This window comes from Hyla sarda, chromosome 1 (assembly GCF_029499605.1).
Source record: "Hyla sarda isolate aHylSar1 chromosome 1, aHylSar1.hap1, whole genome shotgun sequence".
NCBI classification, from domain to species: Eukaryota; Metazoa; Chordata; class Amphibia; order Anura; family Hylidae; genus Hyla; species Hyla sarda.
In genome coordinates, this window is record NC_079189.1 from 340,319,959 (window position 1) to 340,339,344 (window position 19,386).

General features: G+C 32.7%; 1 protein-coding gene and 1 long non-coding RNA gene across 3 annotated transcripts in view; one reads left to right on the top strand and one right to left on the bottom strand.

Annotated features, from left to right (window-relative positions):
- LOC130273504 (cyclin-dependent kinase 4 inhibitor B-like) overlaps window positions 1-3,935 on the bottom strand; it is a 28,417-nt gene extending 24,482 nt beyond the window's left edge. Inside the window, exon 1 of one of the 2 annotated variants that reach the window (XR_008844012.1) lies at window positions 3,164-3,299. Coding sequence is in view for 1 of the 2 variants with exons in the window: in XM_056520465.1 (XP_056376440.1) it covers window positions 3,337-3,456 (120 nt within the window). In the remaining variant the exon portion in view is untranslated. Of the gene's footprint in view, window positions 1-3,163; window positions 3,300-3,336 lie in introns of those variants that run through there. The other variant, XM_056520465.1, reaches the window with a different exon arrangement.
- On the top strand, window positions 3,497-14,694 carry LOC130273517 (uncharacterized). Its single transcript, XR_008844017.1, has 3 exons — window positions 3,497-3,631; window positions 13,946-14,120; window positions 14,493-14,694. It is a non-coding gene; the product is annotated as an uncharacterized LOC130273517 (long non-coding RNA).
- The last annotated feature ends 4,692 nt before the right edge of the window (window positions 14,695-19,386 follow it).

The window sequence follows — 19,386 nt, forward strand, 5'->3', positions numbered from 1 at the left end:
GTACTGGTATCTGGGGTATTTCTTGCAACATGGACCAAGTACCTGTATCTGGGGTATTTCCCGCAACATGGACCCAAGTACCTGTATCTGGGGTATTTCCCGCAACATGGACCCAAGTACTGGTATCTGGGGTATTTCTTGCAACATGGACCCAAGTACCTGTATCTGGGGTATTTCCCGCAACATGGACCCAAGTACCAGTACCTGGGGTATTTCCCGCAACATGGACCCAAGTACCTGTACCGGGGGTATTTCCCGCAACATGGACCCAAGTACCTGTATCTGGGGTATTTCCCGCAACATGGACCCAAGTACCTGTATCTGGGGTATTTCCCGCAACATGGACCCAAGTACCAGTACCTGGGGTATTTCCCGCAACATGGACCCAAGTACCTGTATTTGGGGTATTTCCCGCAACATGGACCGCAGTACCAGTACCTGGGGTATTTCCCGCAACATGGACCCAAGTACCTGTACCTGGGGTATTTCCCGCAACATGGACCCAAGTACCTGTACATGGGGTATTTCTTCTTATCCTGCTGTATGGAATCCAGAAGTGATTGATGCAAACTAGTTGATGCCCTTGTGGTAAGATCGGGAGGCTGCGCTCCCCCTGGAGTCCTGTATTGTTGATGGTTACTATTTGTGACATCACTACAGTGTGGTAAAAGGACCAGCCCAATCCATATCCATTTTTTTCCCATTATTAATTACTGCTCCAAACTGTATCTCCACATATATATTTGGCCAAAGCACTAATAGGCTAGTTTCTACTTGGTTTTTTATCCTGCATTTATTGGGTTGAAAAAAACACATGAAAAAATGCCAGTGCAATTTCCTGCATCTGGTGTTTTTTCTGCCATTTTTTTCTGGCGTTTTTTCATTTGTATGGAAATTGCACCTTGGCAGTTTTTTTTTTTGGTACCCAAAAAAAAAAAAAAAGATGCAACAGTGGTGGAAAATTTTTTATTTAACGAAATGTATATATTTTATAACAAAATTGTAATAATTTTTTTATTATAAAGTGTGTCTTTCCCTTTTTTCTCTATTTTATTTTTTTTTTACATTTTTTAGGTAGTACTACTACTCCCAGCATGGAACAGACTGTTCCATGATGGGAGTAGTAGTACCTGTACTAACAGACATATCGCCCTGGGTGTCAGTCGTGACACCCGATGTGATCGTCCATAATATGGCAGATATGAGGAGCGGCTCTATACAGCGCTCACATCTCTGCACTATACTCCGGTCAGTGATGTGAATAGAACATCACTCATTCCTATTTTCCGCCCAGAGTGGTGATTGGCCGGATGGTTGCAGCCAATCACCGCTCTCTGAGGGAAATATGAATGAGTGAGTGGCCGGAGTATAGTGCAGAGATGTGAGCACTGTATAGAGCCACTCTGCATCTCTGCTATATTATGGACGATTGCATTGGGTGTCAGTAGTGACACCCGCTGTGATCTGTTCTTACCTGCAGGTACTACTACTCCCAACATGGAGCACACTCTGCTCCATGCTGGGAGCTGTAGTACCTGCATTAATAGAAAAATCGCAGCGAGTGTAACTTTTGACACATGATGCGATCTGTCTATTAATGCAGGTACTACAGCTCCCAGCATTGAGCAGAGTGTTCTCCATGTTGGGAGTAGTAGTACCTGCAGTTAAGGAAAGATCACAGTGGATGTCACTCCTGACACCCGCTGTGATCCTTCTGTATAATGTATAAATGTGGGCGGCCGCTCTTCTATGGTCCCCTGCACTGACGTATATAATGTATACACAAATTCCTATTTTCCAGATGGAAATATGAATAGGTGTATATATATACAGCAGTGCAGGGAACCAGAGAAGAGCGGCCGACCACATCTATACATTATACAGGAGGATCACAACAGGCAATCTGTCACCTAGTACAGGTACTACTACTCCCATCATGGAATAGTGTGTTCCATGCTGGGAGGAGTAGTACCACCTAACAAAATGTAAAAAATAAAGAAAAAAAAGTGAAAAACAACACACACATTAAATTTTTATTACTGCCGGCTACATTTTTAGTGCCCCGGCCACCCACATAAATTGATCCCTGTTTTAAAAGTTAATACAAATTTTGCTATAAAAAAGATACATTTCGTTAGATCCAATTTTTTCCATCACTACTGTATCTTTTTTATTTTATTTTTTAATGGTACCCTACGAAATGTTATTAAAAATTGTATCCCCATCACATCCACGAAAGAATAAAAACTGCCTGCAAAAACGCCAAAGTTAAAACCCAAATATCGTTTTTCCTGACATTTTTTTCACTCCCATAGATTTCTATGGGAGAAAAACGCCACAACTTTGACAAAAAATCGCCAGTGGCTCAACATGCTGCGATTTTGGAAAACCGCCAAGAGCTGAAAACGCCAAAATAGAGTGAAAAATGCCAAGTGGAATAAGAATTTTGTGATTTCTCATTGATTTACAGCTAACATCTGGCCGCAGCGTTTTTTTTGGCCGAAAAAACGCCATGCGGCTAAGAAACTTAGCCTTATTTCTCTTTATGAAGACAAAAAAACAAAAGGATGCGCTCCGTGGTGTGATATCATAGGGTGCAAGGTGCAAACGCACAATGTGAATTGTGCTTACCAGAGGTGGTCGTACTGGATCCAAGTACAACAATGGGTAATCATGAGGAAAGGTAACGATACCAGGGGTCTCTGCAGCAGCTTCGTGTACATAGCACCAAATAAAAACTCCTCCACATAACAACAAGGTAAAATCGGGCGCTGAGACCAGGATAAAAATTCAGGGTGTTAAATTATTCAGGGGGCAATTAAACACCCTGAATTTTTATCCTGGTCTCAGCGCCCGATTTTACCTTGTTGTTATGTGGAGGAGTTTTTATTTGGTGCTATTTCTCTTTATGTTCTGCTTTCACACATTTTTTTTTTTTTGATGGAATAAATTTTCATTTTTTTACTTTATGGAGTGCTGCACTGGCCTTGTTTTTTATTACCACACACACACACACACACACATATATATATATACATATATATATATATATATATATATATATATATATATATATATATAATTATAGTATTTATTATCTATCTTTGCTCTTTGTAATGTATATTTTCTTTGTAATGTATATAGTAATGTATATCTAACATACCTATTATACGATACATATTAGTATAAACAATATTAATAATCATCGATAACAGGAGTCGCGGGCCGGATGCGATGTCCGTGTAGTTCGGTAATAACGGATGACATCTTTCGCGTATTGTATGTCACGTGCATTCTGCAAAGTTACCTCAGCCGTGTGATTCCCCCTCCTCCTACCTGGATCGCCGTCCTCCCGTGCCGGTTCACCTCATTCGGGTCGGTCCCCTCCAGTAACAAGCCGCGAGCCGTCACCAGGTCCCCCCGAGCCGCAGCCTCTGACAGGGCCTCCACATCCATGATATCTGGAGCAGGAGACGGTGACCGGGGCTGGAGACGCTGCGGTGGCGGACACGTCTCTCTTCCTATTGGTTTCCGTCCGTTTCGTTTTGGGACATCCGATGTCTCTCCGGTACCTGCGGGTGTACAGTCGCTGTATGGGTGGAGTGTTAGTCAGTGACAGCTGAAACCACAGGTCAGGAGCCCTAGGGAGGAGTATCCCGATCTATATCGTGACAGCAGGCGGGTCCACCGTATCCACGTTCCCATACGTTTAGTGTCTTCCAGGCTTTCTGAAGGGAACAAGTGAAGAATCCCGGAACCCCTCATCCCAGAAATGTGTCCTGTGATGGTCCTGATAACTCCAGGAGCCCCCCACAGCCCTGGGGCCACAAGGCAGAAGGCAGCAGATGCTCCTCCTCCTTTGTATCAGTTTTTGGGGCTGCCCTGGGATATCTTTTTCTCATCTACTATGCTCGCAATACAACATGGCGGTCACTCTTGAACTTGAAGATATAGATGGAATTGTATACTAAAAACATAATTACCCTGTGTGAGGGTGGGTTCACACCACGATTTTCTATACAGAAAACCGTGCCCATGGACTTTCCATTCTAAACCATATGCACCATATTGCATACGGTTGTCTCCGTTTTTCACACCAAACGGTTTTTTACTTTTTTTTTTCTGGACAGAAAACCGTGGCCTACCATGGTCTTTGGTCCAGGTGAAAACCCGTATTGACCTGTATACGTTTTTTTTTAAACATGGGAGTCAATGGGAACCGTACAGAACTGTATGTGTGTACGGTTCCATCCAGTTTGCACCATACGGTTTTTGACTTTGCACAGTTTTTTTTCTTGGAATTTCAATCAAACAAGTGAAACTTTATTCATAATGGAGTGAAAAGTTCAAAACGTATGCGTTTTTTTTCTTAAAAAACAGATGCAACCGGACATCACTTTTTAAACCGTATACAGATAAAACTTTGTACACACGTTTTAATACAGTTTAGTCAGGTTTTGAGGAATCCATTTTTTTTTATCAAAAACCTGAAAAAAAACTGTATTGCAAAAACGTGGTGTGAACCTATCCTGAACCAGTATCATGAAAAAGACATCTTTCTAAAATGGATCAGCTGCTGCACTTGTAATACACTATATACATTATTCTATCATGATGGAACTCACTAACCACACAAGGCGTTTCTTCACCTCCTTATTCTCCCAATAATGTGTATTATACATGTATATGCATAGTCTGTATATAAGCATAATGATGTGTATTATACATGTATATGCATAGTCTGTATATAAGCATAATGATGTGTATTATACATGTATATGCATAGTCTGTATATAAGCATAATAATGTGTATTATACATGTATATGCATAGTCTGTATATAAGCGTAATGATGTGTATTATACATGTATATGCATAGTCTGTATATAAGCATAATGATGTGTATTATACATGTATATGCATAGTCTGTATATAAGCATAATGATGTGTATTATACATGTATATGCATAGTCTGTATATAAGCATAATAATGTGTATTATACATGTATATGCATAGTCTGTATATAAGCATAATGATGTGTATTATACATGTATATGCATAGTCTGTATATAAGCATAATGATGTGTATTATACATGTATATGCATAGTCTGTATATAAGCATAATAATGTGTATTATACATGTATATGCATAGTCTGTATATAAGCATAATAATGTGTATTATACATGTATATGCATAGTCTGTATATAAGCATAATGATGTGTATTATACATGTATATGCATAGTCTGTATATAAGCATAATGATGTGTATTATACATGTATATGCATAGTCTGTATATAAGCATAATGATGTGTATTATACATGTATATGCATAGTCTGTATATAAGCATAATAATGTGTATTATACATGTATATGCATAGTCTGTATATAAGCATAATAATGTGTATTATACATGTATATGCATAGTCTGTATATAAGCATAATGATGTGTATTATACATGTATATGCATAGTCTGTATATAAGCATAATGATGTGTATTATACATGTATATGCATAGTCTGTATATAAGCATAATGATGTGTATTATACATGTATATGCATAGTCTGTATATAAGCATAATAATGTGTATTATACATGTATATGCATAGTCTGTATATAAGCATAATAATGTGTATTATACATGTATATGCATAGTCTGTATATAAGCATAATGATGTGTATTATACATGTATATGCATAGTCTGTATATAAGCATAATGATGTGTATTATACATGTATATGCATAGTCTGTATATAAGCATAATGATGTGTATTATACATGTATATGCATAGTCTGTATATAAGCATAATGATGTGTATTATACATGTATATGCATAGTCTGTATATAAGCATAATGATGTGTATTATACATGTATATGCATAGTCTGTATATAAGCATAATAATGTGTATTATACATGTATATGCATAGTCTGTATATAAGCATAATAATGTGTATTATACATGTATATGCATAGTCTGTATATAAGCATAATGATGTGTATTATACATGTATATGCATAGTCTGTATATAAGCATAATAATGTGTATTATACATGTATATGCATAGTCTGTATATAAGCATAATGATGTGTATTATACATGTATATGCATAGTCTGTATATAAGCATAATAATGTGTATTATACATGTATATGCATAGTCTGTATATAAGCATAATAATGTGTATTATACATGTATATGCATAGTCTGTATATAAGCATAATGATGTGTATTATACATGTATATGCATAGTCTGTATATAAGCATAATAATGTGTATTATACATGTATATGCATAGTCTGTATATAAGCATAATGATGTGTATTATACATGTATATGCATAGTCTGTATATAAGCATAATAATGTGTATTATACATGTATATGCATAGTCTGTATATAAGCATAATAATGTGTATTATACATGTATATGCATAGTCTGTATATAAGCATAATGATGTGTATTATACATGTATATGCATAGTCTGTATATAAGCATAATAATGTGTATTATACATGTATATGCATAGTCTGTATATAAGCATAATGATGTGTATTATACATGTATATGCATAGTCTGTATATAAGCATAATAATGTGTATTATACATGTATATGCATAGCCTGTATATAAGCATAATGATGTGTATTATACATGTATATGCATAGTCTGTATATAAGCATAATGATGTGTATTATACATGTATATGCATAGTCTGTATATAAGCATAATGATGTGTATTATACATGTATATGCATAGTCTGTATATAAGCATAATAATGTGTATTATACATGTATATGCATAGTCTGTATATAAGCATAATAATGTGTATTATACATGTATATGCATAGTCTGTATATAAGCATAATAATGTGTATTATACATGTATATGCATAGTCTGTATATAAGCATAATGATGTGTATTATACATGTATATGCATAGTCTGTATATAAGCATAATGATGTGTATTATACATGTATATGCATAGTCTGTATATAAGCATAATGATGTGTATTATACATGTATATGCATAGTCTGTATATAAGCATAATGATGTGTATTATTATACAGGTATATGCATAGTCTGTATATAAGCATAATAATGTGTATTATTATACATGTATATGCATAGTCTGTATATAAGCATAATAATGTGTATTATACATGTATATGCATAGTCTGTACATAAGCATAATAATGTGTATTATACATGTATATGCATAGTCTGTATATAAGCATAATGATGTGTATTATACATGTATATGCATAGTCTGTATATAAGCATAATGATGTGTATTATACATGTATATGCATAGTCTGTATATAAGCATAATAATGTGTATTATTATACATGTATATGCATAGTCTGTATATAAGCATAATAATGTGTATTATACATGTATATGCATAGTCTGTATATAAGCATAATAATGTGTATTATACATGTATATGCATAGTCTGTATATAAGCATAATAATGTGTATTATACATGTATATGCATAGTCTGTATATAAGCATAATGATGTGTATTATACATGTATATGCATAGTCTGTATATAAGCATAATGATGTGTATTATACATGTATATGCATAGTCTGTATATAAGCATAATAATGTGTATTATACATGTATATACATAGTCTATATATAAGCATTATAATGTGTATTATACATGTATATGCATAGTCTGTATATAAGCATAATGATGTGTATTATACATGTATATGCATAGTCTGTATATAAGCATAATGATGTGTATTATTATACAGGTATATGCATAGTCTGTATATAAGCATAATAATGTGTATTATTATACATGTATATGCATAGTCTGTATATAAGCATAATGATGTGTATTATTATACAGGTATATGCATAGTCTGTATATAAGCATAATGATGTGTATTATTATACAGGTATATGCATAGTCTGTATATAAGCATAATAATGTGTATTATTATACATGTATATGCATAGTCTGTATATAAGCATAATGATGTGTATTATTATACAGGTATATGCATAGTCTGTATATAAGCATAATAATGTGTATTATTATACATGTATATGCATAGTCTGTATATAAGCATAATAATGTGTATTATACATGTATATGCATAGTCTGTATATAAGCATAATAATGTGTATTATACATGTATATGCATAGTCTGTATATAAGCATAATAATGTGTATTATACATGTATATGCATAGTCTGTATATAAGCATAATAATGTGTATTATACATGTATATGCATAGTCTGTATATAAGCATAATAATGTGTATTATACATGTATATGCATAGTCTGTATATAAGCATAATAATGTGTATTATACATGTATATGCATAGTCTGTATATAAGCATAATGATGTGTATTATACATGTATATGCATAGTCTGTATATAAGCATAATGATGTGTATTATACATGTATATGCATAGTCTGTATATAAGCATAATGATGTGTATTATTATACATGTATATGCATAGTCTGTATATAAGCATAATGATGTGTATTATTATACAGGTATATGCATAGTCTGTATATAAGCATAATAATGTGTATTATTATACATGTATATGCATAGTCTGTATATAAGCATAATAATGTGTATTATACATGTATATGCATAGTCTGTATATAAGCATAATAATGTGTATTATACATGTATATGCATAGTCTGTATATAAGCATAATAATGTGTATTATTATACATGTATATGCATAGTCTGTATATAAGCATAATGATGTGTATTATACATGTATATGCATAGTCTGTATATAAGCATAATAATGTGTATTATACATGTATATGCATAGTCTGTATATAAGCATAATAATGTGTATTATTATACATGTATATGCATAGTCTGTATATAAGCATAATAATGTGTATTATACATGTATATGCATAGTCTGTATATAAGCATAATAATGTGTATTATACATGTATATGCATAGTCTGTATATAAGCATAATGATGTGTATTATACATGTATATGCATAGTCTGTATATAAGCATAATGATGTGTATTATACATGTATATGCATAGTCTGTATATAAGCATAATGATGTGTATTATACATGTATATGCATAGTCTGTATATAAGCATAATGATGTTTATTATACATGTATATGCATAGTCTGTATATAAGCATAATAATGTGTATTATACATGTATATGCATAGTCTGTATATAAGCATAATAATGTGTATTATTATACATGTATATGCATAGTCTGTATATAAGCATAATAATGTGTATTATACATGTATATGCATAGTCTGTATATAAGCATAATGATGTGTATTATACATGTATATGCATAGTCTGTATATAAGCATAATGATGTGTATTATACATGTATATGCATAGTCTGTATATAAGCATAATAATGTGTATTATACATGTATATACATAGTCTATATATAAGCATAATAATGTGTATTATACATGTATATGCATAGTCTGTATATAAGCATAATGATGTGTATTATACATGTATATGCATAGTCTGTATATAAGCATAATGATGTGTATTATTATACAGGTATATGCATAGTCTGTATATAAGCATAATAATGTGTATTATTATACATGTATATGCATAGTCTGTATATAAGCATAATGATGTGTATTATTATACAGGTATATGCATAGTCTGTATATAAGCATAATGATGTGTATTATTATACAGGTATATGCATAGTCTGTATATAAGCATAATAATGTGTATTATTATACATGTATATGCATAGTCTGTATATAAGCATAATGATGTGTATTATTATACAGGTATATGCATAGTCTGTATATAAGCATAATAATGTGTATTATTATACATGTATATGCATAGTCTGTATATAAGCATAATAATGTGTATTATACATGTATATGCATAGTCTGTATATAAGCATAATAATGTGTATTATACATGTATATGCATAGTCTGTATATAAGCATAATAATGTGTATTATACATGTATATGCATAGTCTGTATATAAGCATAATAATGTGTATTATACATGTATATGCATAGTCTGTATATAAGCATAATAATGTGTATTATACATGTATATGCATAGTCTGTATATAAGCATAATAATGTGTATTATACATGTATATGCATAGTCTGTATATAAGCATAATGATGTGTATTATACATGTATATGCATAGTCTGTATATAAGCATAATGATGTGTATTATACATGTATATGCATAGTCTGTATATAAGCATAATGATGTGTATTATTATACAGGTATATGCATAGTCTGTATATAAGCATAATAATGTGTATTATTATACATGTATATGCATAGTCTGTATATAAGCATAATAATGTGTATTATACATGTATATGCATAGTCTGTATATAAGCATAATAATGTGTATTATACATGTATATGCATAGTCTGTATATAAGCATAATGATGTGTATTATACATGTATATGCATAGTCTGTATATAAGCATAATGATGTGTATTATACATGTATATGCATAGCCTGTATATAAGCATAATAATGTGTATTATACATGTATATGCATAGTCTGTATATAAGCATAATAATGTGTATTATACATGTACATGCATAGTCTGTATATAAGCATAATAATGTGTATTATTATACATGTATATGCATAGTCTGTATATAAGCATAATGATGTGTATTATACATGTATATGCATAGTCTGTATATAAGCATAATAATGTGTATTATACATGTATATGCATAGTCTGTATATAAGCATAATGATGTGTATTATACATGTATATGCATAGTCTGTATATAAGCATAATAATGTGTATTATACATGTATATGCATAGTCTGTATATAAGCATAATAATGTGTATTATTATACATGTATATGCATAGTCTGTATATAAGCATAATAATGTGTATTATTATACATGTATATGCATAGTCTGTATATAAGCATAATGATGTGTATTATACATGTATATGCATAGTCTGTATATAAGCATAATAATGTGTATTATACATGTATATGCATAGTCTGTATATAAGCATAATGATGTGTATTATACATGTATATGCATAGTCTGTATATAAGCATAATAATGTGTATTATACATGTATATGCATAGTCTGTATATAAGCATAATAATGTGTATTATTATACATGTATATGCATAGTCTGTATATAAGCATAATAATGTGTATTATACATGTATATGCATAGTCTGTATATAAGCATAATAATGTGTATTATACATGTATATGCATAGTCTGTATATAAGCATAATGATGTGTATTATACATGTACATGCATAGTCTGTATATAAGCATAATGATGTGTATTATACATGTATATGCATAGTCTGTATATAAGCATAATGATGTGTATTATACATGTATATGCATAGTCTGTATATAAGCATAATGATGTTTATTATACATGTATATGCATAGTCTGTATATAAGCATAATAATGTGTATTATACATGTATATGCATAGTCTGTATATAAGCATAATAATGTGTATTATACATGTATATGCATAGTCTGTATATAAGCATAATAATGTGTATTATACATGTATATGCATAGTCTGTATATAAGCATAATGATGTGTATTATACATGTATATGCATAGTCTGTATATAAGCATAATAATGTGTATTATTATACATGTATATGCATAGTCTGTATATAAGCATAATGATGTGTATTATACATGTATATGCATAGTCTGTATATAAGCATAATAATGTGTATTATACATGTATATGCATAGTCTGTATATAAGCATAATAATGTGTATTATTATACATGTATATGCATAGTCTGTATATAAGCATAATGATGTGTATTATACATGTATATGCATAGCCTGTATATAAGCATAATAATGTGTATTATACATGTATATGCATAGTCTGTATATAAGCATAATAATGTGTATTATACATGTATATGCATAGTCTGTATATAAGCATAATAATGTGTATTATTATACATGTATATGCATAGTCTGTATATAAGCATAATGATGTGTATTATACATGTATATGCATAGTCTGTATATAAGCATAATAATGTGTATTATACATGTATATGCATAGTCTGTATATAAGCATAATAATGTGTATTATTATACATGTATATGCATAGTCTGTATATAAGCATAATGATGTGTATTATACATGTATATGCATAGCCTGTATATAAGCATAATAATGTGTATTATACATGTATATGCATAGTCTGTATATAAGCATAATGATGTGTATTATACATGTATATGCATAGCCTGTATATAAGCATAATAATGTGTATTATACATGTATATGCATAGTCTGTATATAAGCATAATAATGTGTATTATACATGTATATGCATAGTCTGTATATAAGCATAATGATGTGTATTATACATGTATATGCATAGTCTGTATATAAGCATAATGATGTGTATTATACATGTATATGCATAGCCTGTATATAAGCATAATAATGTGTATTATACATGTATATGCATAGTCTGTATATAAGCATAATAATGTGTATTATACATGTATATGCATAGTCTGTATATAAGCATAATAATGTGTATTATTATACATGTATATGCATAGTCTGTATATAAGCATAATGATGTGTATTATACATGTATATGCATAGTCTGTATATAAGCATAATAAAGTGTATTATACATGTATATGCATAGTCTGTATATAAGCATAATAATGTGTATTATTATACATGTATATGCATAGTCTGTATATAAGCATAATAATGTGTATTATACATGTATATGCATAGTCTGTATATAAGCATAATGATGTGTATTATACATGTATATGCATAGTCTGTATATAAGCATAATGATGTGTATTATACATGTATATGCATAGTCTGTATATAAGCATAATGATGTGTATTATACATGTATATGCATAGTCTGTATATAAGCATAATGATGTTTATTATACATGTATATGCATAGTCTGTATATAAGCATAATAATGTGTATTATACATGTATATGCATAGTCTGTATATAAGCATAATAATGTGTATTATTATACATGTATATGCATAGTCTGTATATAAGCATAATAATGTGTATTATACATGTATATGCATAGTCTGTATATAAGCATAATAATGTGTATTATACATGTATATGCATAGTCTGTATATAAGCATAATGATGTGTATTATACATGCATATGCATAGTCTGTATATAAGCATAATGATGTGTATTATACATGTATATACATAGTCTGTATATAAGCATAATAATGTGTATTATACATGTATATGCGTAGTCTGTATATAAGCATAATGATGTGTATTATACATGTATATACATAGTCTGTATATAAGCATAATAATGTGTATTATACATGTATATGCATAGTCTGTATATAAGCATAATAATGTGTATTATACATGTATATGCATAGTCTGTATATAAGCATAATGATGTGTATTATACATGTATATGCATAGTCTGTATAAGCATAATGATGTGTATTATACATGTATATGCAGTCTGTATATAAGCATAATGATGTGTATTATACATGTATATGCATAGTCTGTATATAAGCATAATGATGTGTATTATACATGTATATGCATAGTCTGTATATAAGCATAATGATGTGTATTATACATGCATATGCATAGTCTGTATATAAGCATAATGATGTGTATTATACATGTATATACATAGTCTGTATATAAGCATAATAATGTGTATTATACATGTATATGCAACATTATATGTAAAAAAAAATTTTTGTTCATTTTAGAAAAACATTGGAAATAAACACTTAGTCCAAATGTTATCTGAAATTCAATAGGGAAATATTAAGCATTATACTTACAAGACGTTTTTGTTCCTGGCGCTTTACTACCTTGACTGGCCTTTTTTCTTTTTCTTTTTCTTTTTGCAGCATGCTCTAGCTAGTAAGAAAAAACAAAAACCTTTCTCCAGGCTCATCCTTGGAATCCATATGGAAGGGGAAATTTATTCCAGGGGAGCTGCTGCTGCTACATAGCCAACACATACACATAGTTTATAGTAATGGTGATTCAGTCTACATCCTACTGGCAGCATCACTCGACTGTGTAAATATTGATTATTATTACCTATGGTGTAAACGATAATGATGATAAAATAATAATAATATTTTTATTTTGTTATGACAATATTTCTATGATTATGGATATTATTATTGTTATTATTATTACTAAGAATAATAATATCAACAATAATATTCCTGTTGCATCATTACTACATTTATATTATTACTATTATGCATATTATTGCTATGATTATTATTAATAATGATAAAAATAATAATAAAAACAATAATATTATTGTTGCTTTACTTCTCTATTTATATGATTACTGTTATGATTTTAAAATAAAAAATATTTTTTTTTAATTATTGTTGTTAGTGGTATTATTTGTATTATACAGTACATTTTCTCTTACAGACCAGAGTTGTCCAACTATCAAGCAGACTTCACCCCTTCACCCCCAGTTTGTCATATTCCCTGTAGGTGATAACTAGATGATATCAGGACAGATGAAGATATTTATTGGATTTTATTCCATGGATATCATACATATAGATATTGATGTAATAATAGTATATAAATTGATATCATACATATAGACCAGTGTTTCCCAACCCAGTCCTCAAGGCACACCAACAGTCCAAGATTTTAATTTTTCCCTGTTCTATTCCAATGGAGTTACTGAAAAAACCCGGAATGTTGGTGTGCCTTGAAGACTGGGTTGGGAAACACTGATATAGATAATGATGTAATAATATTGTATCAATTGATATCATACATATAGATATTGATGTCATAATATTGTATCCATTGATATCATACTTATAGACTGTGATACAATAATATTATATCCATTGATATCATACATATAGATATTGATGTAATAATATTATATACATGGATATCATACATATAGATATTGATGTAATAATATTGTATCCATTGATATCATACATATAGACTGTGATAGAATAATATTGTATCCATTGATATAATACATACAGACTGTGATATAATAATATTGTATCAATTGATATCATACATATAGACTGTGATATAATAATATTGTATCCATTGACATCATACATATAGACTGTGATATAATAATATTGTATCCATTGATGTCATACATATATACTGTGATGTAATAATATTGTATCAATTGATATAATACATATAGACTGTGATATAATAATATTGTATCCATTGATATCATACATATAGACTGTGATATAATAATATTGTATCCATTGATATCATACATATAGACTGTGATATAATAATATTGTATCCATTGATATCATACATATAGACTGTGATATAATAATATTGTATCCATTGATATCATACATATAGACTGTGATATAATAATATTGTATCCATTGATATCATACATATAGACTGTGATATAATAATATTGTATCCATTGATATCACCTATGACTTGCACCATAAGCGCTGCAAAGCTGTGGTAAAGTACAGGAGCAGGGATTCTTGTTCCCTTTTCCTGTACAATAATGAGTGGGATTGCATTGCCACCCATTTTACTTTCTTGGGGGCAAGAACATAGATTACTACTGACTATGCTGGGTCTATTTTCTCGACCTATACTTTTCTTTTTTTTTTTTGGGGGGGGGGGGCTTAAAAGCATAGCCTATAGTTGTGAAGTGAGTCCTTTTTAGTTTGCACTTGTTTTTTAGTACTATCTTTCCCTGATAAGTGGCACACACGTCTATCTACGTGATGTAAAAGAAAACATAATTTACCAGACCAGGCCACCTTCATCCATTGCTTCAAGGTCCAGTTCTCATAGTCACATGCCTAAAGTACATCAAAGGGCGGTTGGCACAGGTCAGCATTGGCACTTTGTCTCACAGCTCACTACGTATAGGAGCTGCATAGTTCCAGGCTGGTCACTGTGCGTGACAACTCTCCCTATCATTGCTAGCATTAACTTTTCCAGCAATTTGTGCTACAGTAGCTATTCTGTAGAATTGAATCACCAAGGGCCACCTCTAATACCAAACTCTGCTGTCAGTTATTAATCGTTTAGATTTTGTCTTCAAAATTGACTGTGGAATTTAAACAGCCACCCTAAGCATCATTGGTGGTGGTGTGGTCCAGATCGGCTTCTTACAATGCGATCAGGTTAGAACAATAGTTTTTTTTCTTCTTTATTTCACCTGGAAAATTAAGGCTTTTCATCATGAAATGCAATTGGTACTGCAAAAAACAAGCTATGGTTAATAAAAGGCATGGAGGATATAAAAATGTTCCTGGGTCTTTAAGGGGTCAATTTAGTCCTATCCTTCAGAAGAGTAATTGCTCATATTGCATATTACTGAAACATTTTATGTTGCCTATGAAAGAAAGGTATCAGAACACACAGTGCATTTAGGTTGCTCTGTATAGGGCCAGTAATGTGCACATGGTGATCCCTGTCCAGGCCCAAAAGCACTTATAATTGGCACATGAACATGATAACTGAACCGGAACTGCATCATAGACCACATGAGGTAAGTCAGCCAATCACCAAGTGGCATCTGTAACCATAGTAATCACAAGCATTGTAGCATGCTTGCGATTACTATGGTTACGGATGCCACTTGGTGTATATTTTTATGAATTTATGTAAAATATTATTTCAATAACCTGTTGGGTACACCCTCGGTTCCTGGTACTCAAGGACAGAGGGTGTACTTGTACGCCTGTGGGAATTCCGATCCCCGATGCATGCTGGGTGGGGACCGGATGACTGCTGATATCTATCAGCAGGCATCCCATAGCAATGCCTAGGGGGGTCCTGAGAGCCCCCCATGTCGGCGATCGCCGCAAATCGCCGGTCAATTCAGTCCAGCGATTTGTGGCGATTCCTGGCTAATCGAGTCACTGGTGACCCGATCGCCCGGAAAATAACAGTGATCGGAGCTGTCACAGACAGCTCCGACAATGCTAAAGGATAGGAGCGAGGGGGCAGTGCTGCCACCTCCTCCTATCCCCTGCCATTGGTCGGTCAGGCTGACTGACCAATGGCAATTGGGGGCGAGAGGGTTAAAGTTCATTTCCCCCTCTCTGCCCAACGATCGAAGTTCAGGCAGAGCGGGGGGAGAATCGACTTACCCCATTTTGGAAACTACACCCCTCACTGAATGTAATAAGGGGTGCAGTGAGCATTTACACCCCACGGGTGTTTGACAGATTTTTGGAACAGTGGTCCTTGAAAATGAAAAATTTTATTTTTCATTTGCACAGCCCACTGTACCAAACATCTATAATAGGTAAAAAGAAAAAGAAAAAAGGCGGCGCTCAAGTCCCAATAACCGATGAAAGTATAAGAGGTGTGTACTCACCCGGTGTATGTGGGAGGTCACAAACAGTGATCCCCCACTAACACCTGGAGTCCTCTTCACGCATATAAACTGAACCAATCTCCGTCATGTGGACATCCCTTAGGGAGGGCGCAGGGTGTGCCGGAATCACAAAACCGTGTTCCGTATATATGGGATAAAGACAAGAAACAGAAAAACCATCGCTTGGAGACGGTTCAGAAGGAAATAACAGTCAAACTAAAATAAGGTATATTAACATGGAGGTAAACTTACTTCACCAGGGGAGATGTGTGTATGGCATTGCCTTTCACATCATCCCCTTCCTGGAGAGTTTAACAGAATGGCCGGACAGCCCGTGGGTACATACGATAGGGTTTATTGCGACGCGTTTCGGAGGGCTTACAAAGTCGCCTCCTTCCTCAGGCATACAACAAAACACAATAATAATATAGTCCTTTTATACATACCATGTCTGGGGGAGAAACGTGTTAATTGGCTCTTTGTTTCTTACAAATTGTAGTTTAAGGACCTGCAGATCCGGTTCTGCAGGTCACATGTTCTATGCCTGGGTCACGTGATCATAGATCACGTGATGCCCAGTAATGTAATAGAATACTAGTTTCCTCCTAGGAAAGGAGGACCGGAAGTTTTAGCAGTGAGAGCCGCGTTCACGTGACGAATATCGCCACATGATCGAGAACCCCCTGCCGACTTTGTGAAGTCATGCGTTCCATGGTGGAACGCATAACTCAAATGCGCAACCTTATTTTGGTTTGACTGTTATTTCCTTCTGAACCGTCTCCAAGTGCTGGTTTTTCTGTTTCTTGTCTTTGTTCCAAACATCTGTCAAACACCATCAGTATACTGATAATATAGGTAATATTAATCTTAGTATTCAGGATTTGGTCAGTAACAGTATGATGGTAATATGTATGGTGATAATATTCCTCCCTGTATACTGGTATTATTGTTAATATTGGTCTCAGTATACAGGATTTAGTTAGTAACAGTATGGCAGTAAAATGTATGGTGATATTTCCTCCTTACTTCCTCTCTGAACTAAAGGCCTCTTCTTTTTCTTGTTCTTTGTTTTAAAATATTTTTTTCATACATGATGGTTAACATAGCGGGCAGGCACTGGGGGCAGACTTGGTGGTGGGCCAGGCCTTAAACTGTGTATGATACCCCAAAATTTCTAAAGGCAGCCCTGAGTGGTGGTATTAAATATCTCCCCTACCCTGATTTATCGTAGTGTGCTGCACCGACGTTCCCCGGTCATCTTGGCCACTTCTGTGGGAGATGCCCCATTCAGCCAATCACCGGCCACAGAGGTGTCCTTCCTGATTGGAGTATACCTTACTGAATGATTCATAAAGGTTGAGTGTTAAAATATAGTATACTAACATCTTAAATACTTATGTGTCCCTTCTGTCATATTTACATCAACCATTAAAGATACTTAATAGCAAGGAAATATTTTTAACAAAGCTTGTACATCACTGTTAGCGCCCATTCACACTTTGTGTTTTCGGAGCGCCATCCCGCTCCAGAAAAATATGGTGCAGCATTCTCCTATTGTTTTCAATGGAATTTTGCTGCACTATTCACACTATGGAATTTCCATGGCAGACATTTCACCATGGAAATTCTGGATCCCATAACATGTTCATTTTATTTTGCGGAGATGTAGTTAGGCAGCAGCTGAAGAGCCAAAAGTTGGGCAATGCTTTCTATGGTATACATTAGGTCAGAATACGTACTGGTTTGGTAGAGCATGTTAACATATGCTTTTCCTGTAGGGGTCACTGTATAATGGAAATCGTTGGCACTTCAGGGGAAAAAAAAACATTTTCTTCAGTAAATTATTACCACAATATAATTTTTGTATGTGTAAAGTCTTTGTTTCATGTAAATGAAATGACAAAATGCTAATGCTTATTTTAACAAAAGCTTTCCATTTGCCGTGCTAGGAGACTCAACTCC